At 34.5% G+C, this 19,371-nt stretch overlaps 1 protein-coding gene across 1 annotated transcript in view; it reads left to right on the top strand.

Annotated features, from left to right (window-relative positions):
• The window catches only part of LOC143237697 (regulator of G-protein signaling 7-like), a 37,878-nt gene extending 18,892 nt beyond the window's left edge, over nucleotides 1-18,986 (top strand). Inside the window, exons 5-13 of the mRNA XM_076477217.1 lie at nucleotides 515-591; nucleotides 824-905; nucleotides 3,593-3,682; nucleotides 4,518-4,579; nucleotides 6,144-6,257; nucleotides 7,937-8,140; nucleotides 9,089-9,307; nucleotides 9,748-9,966; nucleotides 11,567-18,986. Coding sequence (XP_076333332.1) covers nucleotides 515-591; nucleotides 824-905; nucleotides 3,593-3,682; nucleotides 4,518-4,579; nucleotides 6,144-6,257; nucleotides 7,937-8,140; nucleotides 9,089-9,307; nucleotides 9,748-9,966; nucleotides 11,567-11,753 — 1,254 coding nt within the window. The 3' untranslated portion in view covers nucleotides 11,754-18,986. The remainder of the gene's footprint in view (nucleotides 1-514; nucleotides 592-823; nucleotides 906-3,592; nucleotides 3,683-4,517; nucleotides 4,580-6,143; nucleotides 6,258-7,936; nucleotides 8,141-9,088; nucleotides 9,308-9,747; nucleotides 9,967-11,566) is intronic.
• Nucleotides 18,987-19,371: the final 385 nt, after the last annotated feature.

Raw genomic sequence — 19,371 nt, 5'->3', positions numbered from 1 at the left:
ATCTCCAAACAGCACTAAACATCATAACATAATTAAATGCCGAAACATAATTAGATATTGAAACAGAACTAGAAATAACAACAAATTTAAATGTCGAAACAGATCAGATGTCCAACCAAAACTGGACACAATAACAGATCTAAATTATCTAAGAGATTTGGATGTTCATCCATAACTAGATATAAGAACAAAATTAGATGTCCAAATTTAATTAGCTGTCTGACCAGAAGTATCTGTCAGAACAAACCTAAACATCAAAACAAGGCTATATGTTCGAAAACATGGAATAACCCATAACTTCTTGACGAACAGAACCACCATTTTTTTAATCTTTAAGTCTTCAATATTTTTCTGAATATATGAGTTTCTCATTCAATTTTAAAATATTAATAATTAAATATATAAACTGAAGTTACAAATTTGTTTAAAAATCACAAAAAAAATTAAATTGGATATTATAAGATGATACATACATTGTGTAACTGAGACAATCATTTTTCTTTGTCCTCACCAGGAGACGCTTGCACGCTTGAAGAAACTTCTTTGTAATAAATGGGAATTCGTGTGCATGCAGGCCGAAGAGCAGGTCACGTAAGTTAAAGCAACCCTTTCTACACCAAACTATGTTAGATTCTTTGTAACCTTCGAGCATATGGTACAGTTAAAATTTCACAGAAGCTGCGATGCCACATAAAAGATTGAAATTTAGACCTTACCAAAACACAAATGTTAAGATTTGTTTATGTAGAATAATGTTCAAGTGCATTAGAAGTAAGAACATTAAAAAACTTTGTTATATATAATTAAATGTTGATTATTTCAGTCTGGCCAAAGAAAAGAAGAAATCTGATAAAATTATACTTGACAGTCAAGAAAAATCTTACTGGCGGGTCAACAGACCACCTGTAAGTGATTATCTTTATTGGTTATTTTTGGTTAACAAACCACCTGTGAGTGGTTTTCTCTATTGGTTGCTTTTGGTTAACAGACAACCTTTAAGTAATTATCTTTTTATTGATTGTTTTTGGTTAGCAGACAACCTGTAAGTTATTATCTTTATTGTTTGTTTTTGATTAACAGACAACCTGTAAGTCATTACCTTTATTGGTTGCTTTTGGTTAACAGACAACCTATAAGTGATTATCTTTTTGTTTTTTTGGTTAACAGACAACTAACTTATTATCTTTATTGTTTTTGGTTAACAAACAACCTGTAAATGATTATCTTTATTGTTTGTTTTTGGTTAACAGACAACCTGCAAGTGATTATCTTTTTATTGGTTGTTTTTTATATGTATTCATCTTTAGTCCTCGCATGTATTTGTAATCTCAAATTATAATACACTAAGTAATGGTAAAATATTGAATGTAAAATAACTAAAGTCGAGTTTTAACACATAAATGTTTTCTTTGAATAAAAGATTATAAACTATCAATCTAGAAAACAGATTTAATTCCACATCACATACGTGTAAAGTTTGGGTTGTTAGTTATTTTACAAGTGCGATGCTGTGGTAACAAGTTAAAAAGCTAAATTTATGTTTGAAATTAAAAACTGTTTGCTCGATTGCAAAGCTAACTGACTAATAAGGTGTCTGCATTGAATCAGTCATAAAAATCGAACCTTAACTTAAAGCTTTATAAGCTTTTGTTGTTGTTTTTTTAATTTCGTGAAAACCTACAAGAGGGCTATCTGCGTTAGCCGACCCTAATTTAGCAGTGTAAGAATAGACAGAAGGCAGCTAGTCATCACCACCCACTGCCAACTCTTGGGCTACTCTTTTGTCAACGAATAGCGGGATTGACTGTAACATTGTAACGCCTCCACGGCTGAAAGAGCAAGCATGTTGGGTGCGACGAGGGTTCGAACTCGCGACCCTCAGATTACAAGTCGAGTGCCTTAAAACACTTGGCGATGCCGGGCCACAATATAAGCTCACAAGGTAAAGTAATATTCGAAAGGTGGCAGCACTGACTAGGTATAGAGGGCTGGGATTGTTCCATCAAATGGTATTTTAAATATCTCCTCAGTAGGTCATCAAAACTTTACAACACTATATAATGTTTCTTTTACAACAATATCAGTGTAATTGCTGAGTCACAAGTTCTGGTAACATCTGTAAACATTGTATAACAGTATCTATGTAATGACTGAGCCACAAGTTCTGGTAATGTCTGTACTATTTTTTCTGTTAACATTCGACTACATTACTTAGAAAAGTTATCGAAGTGAGGAAATATATATTTAAGCACAATTGGTCATATGTGTTATTGTCACAACGAATATCAAAACGCTGTTTCTTGTGTTATACGTCCACAGACTTATTGTTCAACCACCGAGGGGTAAAGTAAAGACACAATGCCAAGTTATTATGTATAGTTACCAGTAACATAACCCACGGAACTTGAAGGTATAAGCACTCGGCTTGGTGTGCCCTGTGGTCACTAGTCACTCACACACGTTTTTTTATATTTATAATGTTTTTAAGTCTACTAAATACTGTAGCTTTATTTAGTTCTGTTTACCCTGTTCTGGTGTCGGTTTAAATTACAAGAGACGTTTCATCAGGTCAGAGATCAAACTCCACTAACAAACATAACATCAACATCATTTATAAAATACAATGCAACAACTGCCACGACTTCTATATTGGAGAAACAAGCAGAAAAATGGAAACTAAATTCAAAGAACAAAAACAGCAACAAAAGACAAAACCTTCACACGTTTCTGAACACTGCAAACCAAATAAACACAACATAACCATAGAAAACACCCAGATACTAAGTATGGAAACAAATATAAACAAAAGCAACATCAAAGAAGCCTTACTTATACAGCAACTAAACAAAACTTAAACCAGTATAAAAGACACCTTTATAACTATACTAATTAATAACCTAACATCCAACTGCAGCGCCCCCTACAATCTCTTGCCCGTTTACACTCTCGTCCCTAAGACATGTGCCGGCATGGTCAGTTACAAACTCTCTCTTTATTAACCTGATTGTTTTTGTTTGTTTGTTTTTGAATTTCGCGCAAAACTACACCAGGGCTATCTGTGCTAGCCGTCCCCAATTTAGCAGTGTAAGACTAGAGGGAAGGCAGCTGGTCATCACCACCCACCTCAAACTCTTGGACTACTCTTTTACCAACCTTTGACCGTCATATTATAACGCCCCCACGGCTGAAAGGGCGAACATGTTTGGTGCGATGGGGATTCGAACCTGTGACTCTCACATTATGAGTTAAACGTCCTAATCGCTTGGCCATGCCAGGCCAATGGGATATGTATATCAAAATTCGATATGACTACTAAAGTCCTGATTTTCAAAACAAGACGAAATTATGTCTTGCTATTAAACGTAAGAATACTTTATATTTCAATCAATGCTGATGGTTTAGAACCTTTGTTTTAATATTACGTAACTTTTATTTATTATATTTTTTTCTGTTTTACCTTTCACACAAATGCGAGTGACATCTGTCAAGTCTTACAGTATTTAGATCGGAAATAGTATTTTGTTGAAGTTAAAATCCTGTGAATATTTCTGTACATCCAAATACTGACAACAAGTTAAACTTCACCTTACAGCCAGGAATCGTTAGCTGCTTTGAGAGAAGCCCAGTAGCTAACAAACAAACAACGAAGAAACCTAGGACTAAAGAAGATGTAAAGAAACAGGTAATCGTTTTAGGAAGTTTTTAATACACAAGTCCAGTGTTTCTGTTCACATTATTCATCTACAGACGATTTGTCCGTTTGTAATTAAGCACAAAGCTACACAATGGGCTATCTGTTCACTGCCTATCACGGGTATCGAAACCCGGATTTTAGCGCTGTAAGACCGCGACGTACCACAGAGGAGAACGCTACAGACGATGTGCAGCAGAAGTTGTTTTGAATGGATGTTAGAACAAGTAGAAATGGTTGAATTTAAAACTACTTCAACAGAAGACTAGATGAATCTAATGTTTCCAAAAGTTAGAAAAGGGATATTTTTCATCATATAATATTGATATAATTGAAATGAAAAACAATGAACAGAAGACTTTTTTTCTCATAATAATTCTCATTATTTCTTCAGATTAAGAAGTACACATATATTTTTAATGAGTTGACGAGATAATTAATTACTGACATGTGTTTCGTCAGTTCAGTCTCTGACGAATAACTATCTCTGTAAATGTCTAAGACAAACTTTAGAAGGATGTAGACAGCCCATTTTTTATCGTACACGACCGTTATATTCCACACTTTTAGTTTTATTGTGCACTAACACAAACATATCATTTATCTTTATTCTCTATTATTTGTGTGTACAAACGATTCAGTTTTTAAGTGAGTCGTTTTTAATTGTAATATATAAACATGTTTAACAGTTTGTGCCTTGTAACTGGAGCAAGCGCAAACGAGAAAACTGTTTAGTAGTTCGTCATTCCTTGTACAAGGTTGTTTTCTCAACTCCTAAGTTTGTAACCTATATATTAATACCTAGTTATTTTCTTCTATTCTTCAGGTTGAGTTTCTTAAACAATACGTTTATAAACCAAGAACGAAGCCTCAACAAGTGCTAGAGAAGTAAGTAGTGACCAAGTCATTTTATATATAAATACATTCAGACGTATATTGTTGTCTTTGATTTAACAAGTACATTCATGTGTATATTGTTGTATTTGATTTAATAAGTACATTCATACGTATATTGTTGTCATTGTTTTAGTAAGTACATTCATACGTATATTGTTGTCTTCGTTTTAATATATGCATTCATACGTATACTGTTGTCTTCGTTTTAATATATGCATTCATACGTATATTGTTGTCTTCGTTTTAATAAATACATTCAGACGTATATTGTTGTATTTGTTTTAATACGTACATTCATACGTATATTGTTATCTTTTTAATAAATACATTCAGACTATATTGTTGTCTTTGTTTTAATACTACATTCGTATGTATATTGTTGTATTTGTTCTAGTATGTACATTCATATGTATATTGTATTTGTTTTAGTATGTACATTCATATGTATATTGTTGTATTTGTTCTAGTATGTACATTCATATGTATATTGTATTTGTTTTAGTATGTACATTCATATGTATATTGTATTTGTTTTAGTATGTACATCCATATGTATATTGTATTTGTTTTAGTATGTACATTCATATGTATATTGTTGTATTTGTTCTAGTATGTACATTCATATGTATATTGTATTTGTTTTAGTATGTACATTCATATGTATATTGTTGTATTTGTTTTAGTATGTACATTCATATGTATATTGTTGTATTTGTTTTAGTATGTACATTCATATGTATACTGTTGTCTTTGTTTTAGTATGTACATTCATATGTACATATATATTATCTTTGTTTTATACATATAAATTATTCATTTCCTTGACACCCTTTTTGCACGTTTATAAAATTATTACTATTTCATAATATCAACAGTGAACAAAGAAAATATATATACAGTGTAAAGAAACTAAAGGTTATTTTTCTCCGGTGAAGAAGTGAATCAAGATGGACAGAAATATAAAGAAATTTTTTTTTTAATATAAACCTTTTGAAATATTAAGTAACAACTAGAACTGATAATTAATTATGTAACCAACAAATCTTTATAATATTACGTAACTTTGTCTAAATAATTATTTGTCTACAGTTCGTCATACAAAACTTTATTCTAAAAAAAAAATGTATTTCAGATTTTGCTTACTTCAATAATTTCCGTAGTAATATTTGCGCCATATTTGACTTTCAGTCCTTTTGGAAAGTTTCTTTGTAAACCTAGTAGAAGAACAGAAACAGTAAGTCTTACTGTAAGGTACTTCATGAGTTTAAACACTTACTGGTTATTGGAATTTCAACTTTATATATATAAATATACATTTCCTTATGTTTCATTATAAAAAGTGTATTTTTATATATACAAACTTGACTTAATTATTTACAACGCTAAATTAACCTCACTCCAACGAAGTATACCCAATCTTATAAACGACGCCATATCAGATAAATAATATTTCTCGTCATTCACCGTGAGAAAATAACAAGATATTACTGTATTTTATGTATTTAAGATATATTAAAATACCTTCTAATGATTATATCATGGATTCTCTCTACAGTTTAATCCAATGGTGTAAGGATTATGCCGATTTGGATCCGTTTATATCGAGTGCTCAGCCGTCAAATCCATGGATATCTGACGACGCCACCTTCTGGCATCTAAACTATGACCTGTAAGAATAAAACCTAGTTAATTATACCAACTACTGTCGCATGGAATAAAACATGTAAAATCCTGCTAACGACGACATACAAGTCTGACATTAGTTAAGCCTAATATAATGAAGTTAAGATGAAAAATGTAGCATTCGAGAATATGTGAGGCTGGCACGAATTCAACTTATTACAGGACAGTTAATGTGTAATTGTGTCACGCCATATAAACAAGAGCAGTTAAGTTTAGAATGAGTAAAGCCGAATATAAGATAGTTAATCTGGAACACGTAGCATCTTTATGAATGAGAGCACGTAAGTCAAGCATAAACTAAGCCTAATATTACCTAACTAATATTGTTCTTTTTGCTTAACTGTTTATTTCTGAATCTTGAATAATATTGAAATCATTTTGACCTGAGTAGTGGTAGTTTGTCGATGGTGACGCATTAGTAATTTGTCATGATTCTTTGAGTTTATTACGTTTTTAAAGCAATGGTTTCCCAGACAAACACCACTTCTATGTTTATATACTAATTTAGTGCCTGATATATCTTAGAATGGTTCATGGTACTCGAACCTTTCAGAATTTTCGTACAAAACTAAACGACGGCCATTTGCGCGTTGCTGTCCCTAATTTTGAAATTATAGACTAAACGATTGTTTGTTATTAAGTACAAAGCTGCACAAAGGATTATCTGTGCTCTACCCACCACGAGTATCGAAACCCGATTTCTTGTGGTATAAGTTCGCAGACATACCATCATGCCAATTGAGGGCGACTAAACGAAAGACATCTAGTCAACAATAACTATCACCAACTCGTGGACTGCTATTTTCTGGTCATATAGTGGTATTTGACTATCCTGCACTCTTATAGAACACTCACAGTCCAAAAACCAAAAGCACGTTTCTGAGACAACTGGTCGCAAACCATGAATCATTAGGTTTACAACAAATAATAGTGATAGGGAAATGTTTAGTAAGCACTCAGCTACACCAGGCCCTATTGAATAGTTTATAAGTTCACTAACCCTTCCTCTGTTCACAACAAGAAATCGAACCCTGGCTCACTAACCCGTTCTCAGAGACACTAACTTGTGAACCAGTACCCTTCTTTTGGAGTACAGTTTATGTTTGTTTAATACAAAGCTTCACAAAGGGATTTTGCATGGAATCAAACCTCAGATTTTAGCACATTAAGCTCAGGAACTTACTATCAGCGATCGCCCATCAGGGACCGAAAATAAAAGGAAAGTTTGTCACAGATTATTTGTTTGTTTGAATTTCGCGCAAAGCTACACGAGGGCTATCTGCGCTAGCCGTCCCTAATTTAACAGTGTAAGACTAGTGAGAAGGCAGCTAGTCATCCCCCCCCGCCAACTCTTGGGCTACTCTTTTACCAACGACTAGGGGGATTGACCGTCACATTAAAACGCTCCACGGCTTAAAGGGCGAGCATGTTTGGTGTGACCCTGCAATTACGAGTTGAACGCCTTAACCCACCTGGCCATACCGGGCCTACAGATTATTTTAACTGGAGTTGCAGAATGCGAGAAAGAAATTGCTTTGATTAATAAAAATTACGTTTCGGTGTATTTAATAAACCTGTTCGCCTAGATTTCTTACTGCTTTTTAAGTTTTCAAAAAAAATCAAATTAATTCCAATACCTTTAAGCATTATTTTCGATTATTTCAGGGTTAAAACACCAACAGAAAAACGAGTCAGGCGGTGGGCGATTTCACTAGAAGAACTCTTAACGGATCCTACTGGAGTTGTAGAGTTCAAGGAATACCTGAGAAAAGAATACAGCTACGAAAACATTCTCTTCTGGAAAGCCGTGCAAGCGTTGAAACGTGGTTCCCAGTCGTGTGTTCCTGACAGAGTGAAAATCATTTACGAGTAACGTACAAACCTTTGTAACTTCCGTGTGATAGATTGATCTGACTAAAAAACTCGTCTCACCTTTTAAATCACAAAGAGGGAGGAAGGGAAAGAGATAAAAGAATGAAGAAATATTTAAGACAATCTATCCATTGTTTGAGATGTTAGACTTTCATTCCACGTGTCTAACTCTGATTGGTCTAACTGTTATATTGTCCCTGATTAGATCTAGCAAGGTCATATTTTATTAACGAGTGTTCATATAAATATGTAATGTATCATTTGTAGAAGATTTTGAATGTTAGCAAAACTTAGTGACACGAACGCTGTTCAACTTCGTGAAGTTGTGCAAAGCTCATTCACGTGTGCACAAAGCGAGAGATGGTTTTACTGTACTTGTTGAAAATTTTTAATCATGAAAAATCTGGTGAATAATTAGCCACTCGATACTTCTCCCAGGGGGTACTTTTCACACACGTCACCTAGTCATTCTGTAAGTAAAACGAGGATCCAATTCACGAAATATGTGACTAGAAAACACTTTAGAACGTATCTAAACACTTCTCTGTTGACACCTTCCGTGGAAAAGTTCAATAATACAAAAAAATGGGAATTACCCTTGATGATTTAACTGTCACAGAACATTCTAGAGTTGATATATCTATGTGTTGAACGCGATACACACCATCAAACTGAACTGTAAAGATAAGGACAATTTTAGTGGACAAGGAATGTTCGACTTTCTAAACTAAAAGTAAAAGAGATACTATGATATTTCATGCACTAACTAACACATAACGTGGGTTCTAGGATAAAATATTGATAAGAACAGAGCATAAGGTTTGGTCTAATCTCTGTCAAATAGATGAAGTATAATTCTCGGTATTTTCTTAAAATTAATCTAAAAGGCTTAGACTATCTTTTGATGTGATATATTAACTTGTTATTCACTGTTCTTGTACATAGAGAATTCTTAGCCCCTGGTGCATCTTGTGAAGTAAACCTGGACAGCAAGACAGTAGAAGAAACACAGGCACTTTTGAAGAGTCCCTCACGCTACACTTTCGATGCTGCTCAAGACCACGTCTTCTCCCTGATGAAGAAAGACTCTTATCCTCGCTTTCTTCGGTCTGACCACTACAAGAACCTCATCAGTAATGCCCAACAGGCGGCCCAGAAAAAGAAGTAAAATAATTAACAGTTTTAAGTCATTTGCAAAAGTCTCTTACATTACAGTGACAGTACTTGTCTTACCAGTTCTAGAGAATGTCCAACTGTGACATAAATACTTAATGAAAGATGTGATTACTAAAACCATAATAAACTGATTCACTATTGTGTCCCCTCGCCATAGTGATGTTTTGTAAGACGACCAGGTTTAAGTTTAATATAATCTTTCTCGTGTATGAAAAGTGTATTCACTATTGTGTCCCCTCGCCATAGTGATGTTTTGTAAGACGACCAGGTTTAAGTTTAATATAATCTTTCTCACTATTGTGTCCCCTCGCCATAGTGATGTTTTGTAAGACGACCAGGTTTAAGTTTAATATAATCTTTCTCGTGTATGAAAAGTGTAGATAAAAATATTGGGTGTGTAAATGACAATTTATTGTTCATTGTGATAGATTTTTCAATTTTGGTGCTCCAACCCGAAAGAAGGTGGCGCCAGCAGCTGTGAAAGTAAAAAGGAGGAACAGTGGACCTCGTATGACTGGTAGTACTGTGGACATAAGCCTATGTTCCCGAAACACAGGTTTGGAACATCCTTTTACAGGAAAACATTCCCACAGCACAAGTGACCTGCATGACCTTGAAACACCTTCTGACAAACTGTCGTGCAGCAGGTAAGTTTTACCGTTTCTTGATGTTTGGTTTGAATTTTGTTCGTAGCTACTGTGGAGGTATCTGCACAAGCCGTCCTTAAATAGACTAGAGCCAACACCACCTACTTCCAATTCTTGAGCAATTCTTTTATCGACGAATAGTGGCAGTGACCCAATATATGTGCCCCACAGCTGGAAAAACGAGAATGTTCCATGACCAGGTTTCGGTCTGTAGATTGCAACTCAATCACCAGGCCATATCAAGCAGTTTCACGATGTACTCTTGTCTTTATGACAAATCTTTCCTCACACAAAGCTAAACTTAAAGCTGTAAATTCAATTCCAAAAATTCCAGATAAAATACACAAGTTTGGTAATACTTCGACTCGTTACATCTGTTTTACTTATTATTTTGTAACAAGACTTCAATGGCACAGCAGAATAACAATGGTGACAAATGAGTGGGTTAAGCCCCCCTCAACTAGTAGTAGATACCAGTCATACTTCTAGGCTGACTGGAACAAATGTCTTGTTACAGTCACGCAGGCCAACCTCTAACTGGAAATTATTCGACTCCAGGCCAAAAGTGTACGAAATAAAACTCGAATAATAATATGTATTTTTTATCGAAACCTTTCTTGAACAAACTTAATCTTCGATATCAGTCGTTGTTGTAGTCAACTCACAAGTCTGTGTATTTAATTTTTTACTCTTAGACCACACATGTATATATATATATTAATATTATTAATCTACTTTAAGAAACTTCAGAACTATTAAGGGTGGAAGATGATAGGTGATGTTCAGTAGAAGGATTTTGGTGGTGGCTTAATTTTTCTACTTTTAACTTTAATATATTTCTTTAGGGGTAACTGTCTTCTCGCAACTGGCTGTAGACAGTGAAAAGATGTAAAAGTTGAGACTTGTGGGTATTGGCATTTAACAATGCACCCTTAAACTTGTGGGTATTGGAATTTAACAATGCACCCTTAAACTTGTGGTATTGGAATTTAACAATGCACCCTTAAACTTGTGGGTATTGGAATTTAACAATGCACCCTTAAACTTGTGGGTATTGGAATTTAACAATGCACCCTTAAACTTGTGGGTACTGGAATTTAACAATGCACCCTTAAACTTGTGGGTATTGAAATTTAACAATGCACCCTTAAACAATATTTCCATGATTCTTGACTTATTTTCTACTGCGTTTGGATTTTGTCTGATGGGGCATCCCCCCATGGTTTTGGGTGCTATTTCTATAGGCAATCCCGTCATGAACTTTAGATGCAATTGATTTATATAAACGTTTTGAAATTATCTCACATATATGTGTATTAGCTAGTACTTAGGTCATAAGCATTTGTTATTTAGTCCTCAGACCACAAAACTTGTAGATTTATTTTATTTAGTCCTTGGATCACAAAAACCGATGTATTTATTTTATTTATTCCTTAGGCCACAAAACTTATATATTTATTTTATTAAGCTCTTAGGCCACAAAACCAATGTATTTATTTTATTTATTCCTTAGGCCACAAAACGTATACAGTTTGGACACCAAGAAATGAAGTTATCACAGGAAAACGTATAAAAATGTATTATATTTCATTTTTTCCAGACTCTCGTCTCCATCAGTTTCACGCGATCGAGTTTACGACAGTGGACACAGCACGCTCCAAGTTCCACGGGAATCTCAGCGTTTGGAGTATTCTAGCGGTTCCTTGGACGAGACAAGCCCCAATCTTTCCTTGGCTGTTCCTCGTCGCACCAAGAACCTAGTTGCCCCATGGGAGTCAGAAGACTAGGTTTCAAGATTTAGCCACACTTTGAACAGTTCGTGTCAAGTTAATTGTTATAGTCCAGTTTAGTCAATTTCATGATTCTTCCATGATGCCAGTTACATTAAATTGCATAATTTATTTCACAGTCAGTATGTTCCATGGTACTCTGCCAAAGTTACCGTTTGAAGTTGAAATTGAATGTTACACGTGGTTGTAATTATTATTACCTGGACAACTTAGACAGTCTTAAATACATTCAAAGTAAAGAAAGATAAATAATAAATATGAGCATTAAGTTCGTTCGTTTCTCTACTTTTAGTTAACACAACTTTATCCAATATGTACGCTTAAAAGTGGAGAACTGACACTCGTAGAAAATTATAAAGTCCTTTCGTTTAAGGACAGTTCCTTTAATGTTGACTGCATATTGGGCATTGATTGGCCTTCTGAAACAAAACACTCGAAACTATGGGAAACTTAAGTTTGTAACTAGTATCACTGGCAACTCCTAGTTAGTTTCATGTTACGGGTCGGGCTCTTTAATTTGTGTTATTGTTCAGCTGTGTGGTTAGCTTATTTTTTATCACTATCTAACTGACACCAAAAGTTATATAGTGATACAAATCCGGTTCTCCCTGTGGTTTCAAGTTTATCGAAGTAACCAGGTCAGACTGGACTGAAGCAATATTCCAACAGACCATCTTTATGAAGGGACCTTGTGGTAAATATAAGTTTTAATCTTAGAGTATTTCTCCTCATTCAGCAACTTTTTACAATTTCAAGTCCAAACAAACAGCAGAACAATCAAGAGGACGTGTTTTTTCTTGTTGTTGTTTTTTTACCCATTGTTCACAATTACTAAAGTCGATTTGAACTCGGTTGCATAGCAACGTTGAAAATTTTGACTCGTATTAATTAGTTTGTGAGCGTTAAGACCCGAAGGTGATTTGATGACAGTGATTTAATTTTTCTTAATTTTAAAAAAACAACATTATTGCATATCTTCGAACATTTGAAAGAATAATTTTGATCATAATTTTGTTGTTTTTTTAAACTTTGGGATTTAAACGAGTATTGTCTTGGAGAAAACTGTGTTTTTTACACAAAATTTCTTATTCGTGCCAAACAATGAACATGCATTGGTGCACGTACACAGTTTCCATTTTAGGATAAAAACTGGCTCTCAAACTGAATAAAATTCACGTCTATCCTACATACTATTTTAAATTTTATTCTACGTAAGTAACGATAAATAATATTGCTTTGGGGTACTACGTCGTAAACTGAATTAATAAAAATAATTGTTTCAGGTAAAAAAAGATTGTTTTCAGGAACAGAATGAAAAGCTTACGTTTGTTTTTTTATATATTTTTAATCGTGTGAGATAGGTTTGACAACACAGACTGATCACGTGACTAGAATTTCAGGCTTGAGAAGTGTAGGAAAGGCTGATGCCTTTACTCGTCTGTGATTTACTTTATAAATAGTAAATACTCCAACATTCTCAGCAAAAACTTGCTGCAGTAGTTTCCTAGACGCATAGTATATGTAAGTATATATATATATTTCTGTCTGTGTAGTTTAATTTTCATCAGCATAGTAACGATGGTAACTATGTCAAGTACTTTAACCATCACAAACGTTTGGATAGTTACAAATACCTAAAGTATTTTGTTTTATTTATATTCGTTTGAAATACGTACGTTCAGTCGTGCAATAGTTCTGATGGACACTCCACCAGCTCCATACTCTAACGTCCAATCAGAGGTGGCTAAAATGTACAGAGGAACTTGAAAACAGCAAATGAACCAATTACCAATACACTATATATTCAGCATGTTATAAAGTAGATTGTATTAATAAGAATTGTAATAGAGTATTGTATATTAATATAAATCAGTAAAGCTGACAAAACTTTATGTCAAGTGAATGTCTTACAGTTATAGCCTTGTTGTGTCTCTGACAGCTTCACTATACTTCTAATTCCCATTTCTTGATTTTTAAGCCTGTCTTTCCTTATTAACCATAAGGTTCAACTCTATATTTTCTTATTTTAAGCCTATCTTTCCTTATTAACTATTAAGTTTAACTCTGTGTTTTCTTGTTTTAAGCCTATCTTTCCTTATTAACCATAAGGTTCAACTCAATATTTTCTTGTTTTAAGCCTATCTTTCCTTATTAACCGTAAGGTTCAACTCAAAATTTTCTTGTCTTAAGCCTATCTTTCCTTATTAACCGTTAAGTTCAACTCTGTCTATTCTTATTCCTAAGCCTATCTTTCCTTATTAACCGTAAAGTTTAACTCTGTCTATTCTTGTTTCTAAGCCTATCTTTCCTTATCATAACTCTCTTTTTTATTATTTTTAAGCCTATCTTCCCAAATTAATTCTGTTTCGTTTTTTAAGGTCTGTTTGTTTCATCCTCTAGATGAACGTTTCATTACTGCCATCAATCAAAATGTGCATACGTACATTAAAGGCCATCTTGATATTATCATTAGTCTTGAGACGGTCTTAATACGTCATATGTACTGCATTACGCTGTATAAGCAGCGCTCGTTTGAACAAAAGTTTAGGAATGTTCTGTGACCAAGCTACAATCAGAGATAAATTCTGATAGATAGCTTTATATATAAATTCTTTATTCATTTTACTACAATAAAAGGTGCTTGTTTCCAAAGTTATTATTGTTGTTTTTTAAAGTGAATAAATATAGTTGAGAGCACTTATTTCTCTACTGTTTATCAGTATCAGCTTCCAATAGTGACAAATGCGAACAAAGTCGAATTTAAAAGTTGTGATACGGCTACAACATGCAACGGAGTTTTATTCATTGCTTATTCAACCCGTCTTCAAACTTTTATTTTCTAAAATGTGGATTTATTGTCGTCAAATTTAAGTTAATTTATGTAGAGTGTTATTTGAAAAAATTAAAAATTTTCTTTTTCCCATACCTCATATTTTTTCAGACCCGTTATTTATGGCTATTTATTCAAAAACAATACTTGCAAATTTAAGATCATAGTGGGATCTCGTATGAAATAATCGAAGCGTTTGTTTGAATTTCGCACGTAGCCGACCCTAATTAGCAATGTGAGACTAAAGGGAAGGAAGCTTGTCATCACCACCCGCCGCCAACACTTGGGCTACTTACTCTTTTCCCAATGAATAGTGGGATTGACCATCACATTATAACACTCCACGGCTGAAGGGGCAAGCATGTTTGGTGTGATGAGGTTACGAACTCGCGAACATCTGATTGTAAATCAAGCGCCCTCACCACTTTGTGTCATTGTAACAAAGTGCATGTGATTTTACACATTAGGCTTAAATCATAGCAATATGACACAAAAACTCTAGCCAAGTAATGTTAATTCCTTTATGTCTATTTGAAGAAAATATATTATTTCTAGAAAAAAAACTGCCAGTAGCCCCTTGGGTGGGATTACGATGTGGGTAAGGGAATAAACTGGTACTCAACTATTCTTTCTGTGAGATATGGTATAACCATGACATTGGACTGTTCTTCTGACCCCCACCCTCCCCGTTACACACACTAACATTTTGGTCCAGAACTTCCCTGAAGATTTTTTTACAACCATACAATTGTATTTTAACTTTGACACGCGACGCGTTATCTCACTCACCTCATATATTTAGGTCGAGTATAAAATTAATCAAACAGTGAAGAATGCTTCACCAAATACTTTTACTTGTTATGTCTGAACTGAAATTTCTATCATCGTAAATACGTTTTTAATACTTACATACACCGGTGAATTTTCAAGTGAACAAATATTTTTAAAGGTATACTATTTGTGACCAACTGCACTCTAAGAAAACCTCTATTTGATCCTAGATGTCGCTCATGCATACAATACGTATAACGAATCAGAATTTCGTTTTACTATAAATATAAATGTTTCAATAAAGCAAAGTATAAGTATACTTTATAAATAAATAGCATGACTAATATACATAAGAATAGTCAATTTCATGGTACTCATAAAACAATTGAAACTTTGATTAAGATTTTCATAACTATTTCAAATAATTCTCTATTTGGTTGAGATATTTTTGAATACCAAAAGTTTACACTCAGAACGTGGCCTGGTATTTAATGTATCAGACTGGAATACGAGGGATTAAGGTTTTAGACGTGTTGCTGCCAAACAAGATTCGCGCTTCCAGCTGTGGGTGCGTAATAAGAGTGACGGTCAATTTCACTATAAGTTTAGAAAAATTCGCTTTTTGCGGTATGTGTTTAAAAATATTTTGTAATTATGATGCTTATAGATACCATCTCTTTTCCCGCCCAGTCGCTCGGCGTTAGTCTGAAGACTTATAAACGCTAAAAATCAGGTTTCGATATTTGTGGTAAGAAAAGCACAGATGAGCCAGTGTGTAGTTTTATGATGATAACCAAAAGAACATATTCCATTCCTTGTATGGTTCGGGTGAGCACAATCTGACACTCTATTTCCGAACTCATTCAGTTATTGGGTCAGAAGAAAGTTTTACGCACACTCATAAGTTCTATAAACATTGCCCGAAATTACGTCACTCTAATGTCAATGTCTTGCTTTAAAATGGGACTTCACAATTTGCTTGCTGTTAAGCGCAAAGCTACAATGAGTAGTCTGTAATTACGACGGGTTTCGAAACCTAAATTTTTGGTTTCTAAGCCCGCTGAGCCACGGAGGGGACACACTTTAACGAAGGTTATATCTAATAGTTTCAAGTTTTTATTTTCTAAATATTTGGTATAAAAATCGTAAAGTTCACTTCCAAAATATTTCATATTATTTCGCAGGAATACTGTATTGTTGTTGTTTTTTTATTCTGTAATAACAAACGTACAGTAATAACCATTTTGGTTTATGAATATATATTCAAACCTCTGTTGCATATTGTAACACGTGTGACCGCTCTCACCTCCAGCTAACAGTCAGCCGGGCAAAGTCAGGCGGTGAGGGCTCGCAGTCTTAATCCCCGTCCCACCAAATATGGTCGCCTCTTCAGCCGTGGGGGCGTTATAAAGTGATGATCAACTCTATTATACGTTGGTAAAAAGAGTAGTCCAAGAATTGACGGTAGATGATTCTAACTATAGGGCCTGGCATGGCCAAGCGCGTAAGGCGTGCGACTCGTAATCCGGGGTTCGCGCCCGCGTCGCGCCAAACATGCTCGCCCTCCCAGCCGTGGGGGCGTTATATGTGACGGTCAATCCCACTATTCGTTGGTAAAAGAGTAGCCCAAGAGTTGGCGATGGGTGGTGATGACTAGCTGCCTTCCCTCTAGTCATTCACTGCTAAATTAGGGACGGCTAGCACAGATAGCCCTCGAGTAGCTTTGTGCGAAATTCCAAAACAAAAACAAACGATTCTAACTAGCTGCCTCCCCTCTAGTCTACCACAACTAGCGAATATCGCCTTGATGTAGCTTTACGCGAAAGTTAAACCAAGCCAGGTAAACGTCTAAATAAACTATGGAAATAATTTCATTGTTTCTTCAATTGAACAATGTCATTTCTGGCAATGTATTCATTAATAACTTACCAATATATATTTTTTTTCTAGCAGTATAACTCTGGTTCAGTTAGAAGTTCAAAGAATGAGTTTTCCTCATTGATCATGCGTGCAATAGACAATAAAACAAACACTCATTAACACTTGCAACCAAACTTCCTGTATTATTGGTAGATGCACTAATTACAATAAAGTTAGTGTTAAGGGCGCTTGACTCACAAACTGCGGGTCGTGGGCTAGAATCCTCGTAAACAAGCATGCTCGCCCTTTCAGCGTGGACGTTTTATTGTGAAGATCAACCACACTATTCATTCGTAAAGAGTAGTCTAAAAGCTGGCGGTGGGTACTGTTAACTAGCTGCCTTCCCTCAAGTCTATCACTTTTAAATTGGGGGTATCTTGTCCTCGATAGCTTTTGGCATAATGCTAAACAAACAAATCCAAACTAGGATTTAAAAGTACTGCCATAACAAGTTGAGGAATGGCAGGAAGTGGTGATCTGGTTTACGTTTAGGTAGTTGAATCATTAACTGTAAAACCAAGAAAAGAAACAGACTTGAAAGTTTGATTCCGTCAGTTAAATGCTTTAGGTGGGATTGGCCGTTTCAAAGTGGTCTTGTTTTGTTTGGTGTTTAAAAACAACGACAAATATCAACAGCGCTGTAGACGTAACACTTTCCTATTTTTCTAACAGGTATTTGGTTTGTTTATTAGAAACATTTCGCTCAAAATTGTCAAGGGACTACTTTCTCAGAGCCGTCTTTAATTTTGAAGTGGTAGACTAAAGAGAAAGCAGCTAGTCAACAACACACGCCTAATGAATTACTCTTCGTGTTTTCTTATAGCAAAGCCACATGGGCTATTTGCTGACCCCACCGAGGGGAATCAAACCCCTGATTTTAGCGTTGTAAATACGGAGACATACCGCTGTACAAACGGGGGGCAGGATTACTCTTGTCTGGCTGAATAGTGTAACTTACGTGTGGCTCTTGTAAGTTATAGCTGATTCCAAAATACGAGAAGCTATTTTACAATAAAAGGACGCGAACCATGAATCCTCGTTTATATACTCCAAGCATTTTAACCATTATACCACACTCAGCCTAAATTTTAGTTTTAATTAAAAAAAGAAACTCATTATATTGTAAACTAAACTACGTATCTTTTATTGACATGCTTATTATAAACGATATAATAATCATGTGTTTACTTATATTAGTGTAACAGTAAACTTCGTCAACGAAATTAATCAAAAACATTTTTAGAGATTGAAATAAAATTTTATATTTGTTTAACTCGGGTCTTTGTTTGCATAACATACTTCGAAACGTTTTTTCGAGATAATTTGATTAGATGAAAAAAAATATACGTTTCATCAGACTTCCATTTCCACTGATTGTCTTACCATGTACGTTATGCTATATATTAAGGAGTTAAGTTTTAATAAATTCCCTCAAGATGTCCTTTCGGTAACCGATTATATACATCATAATTTTAAAAATTACTGTGGATATTCTTCCTTTAAAGAGGTAGTTAACTAATCCGAGGCTGAGGCTATCTATGTAGTTGCTACAGTCTAGAATGGTTGGCAGTCTGTGGAACTAGTCCATTCTAGGTCTTTAAGATAACTTATTGTCCTTGTTTTGTTATTTTCTCTTTCTGTGTACATAAGTGTGGAATTAAATGTATTTGTTAGAACGAAAATAAAATTCTACAGTTGAAAAAAACAAAGATATTTATCCTATTAATTTGGAGTTCGTCAAGGACTCCATAAAGGAATAAGTAATTCGTGATCAGTGATGACGAGAAAACCCACTTGTAAAGAAAATATATATACATGTAAAAATAGCTGGTTTAGGTTGAGAATATTAATTTTACCTTTTTTTTTTCATTTCGCCCAGTTACACTCTTATCAACAAAATTCATGGACGTCACCAGGACCTTTCGGGAGAGATCATTTCTGAAATCAATAACACATATAGGCCTAAGTAAGCCATGAGTCATGTATCACAGAACGGCTGGTATGGGCATTAACACTTCTATTGAAAAGCAGAGGACAATCTGAAGATGACCTAGGAAGGTCGAAACATTGTTCTCTGCTTATCAATAAAAATGT

The sequence above is a fragment of the Tachypleus tridentatus genome, chromosome 13, assembly GCF_004210375.1.
Source record: "Tachypleus tridentatus isolate NWPU-2018 chromosome 13, ASM421037v1, whole genome shotgun sequence".
Taxonomy (NCBI): domain Eukaryota; kingdom Metazoa; phylum Arthropoda; class Merostomata; order Xiphosura; family Limulidae; genus Tachypleus; species Tachypleus tridentatus.
The sequence above is the reverse complement of the archived record's forward strand: the minus strand, read 5'-3'. Positions and strand labels throughout refer to the sequence as shown.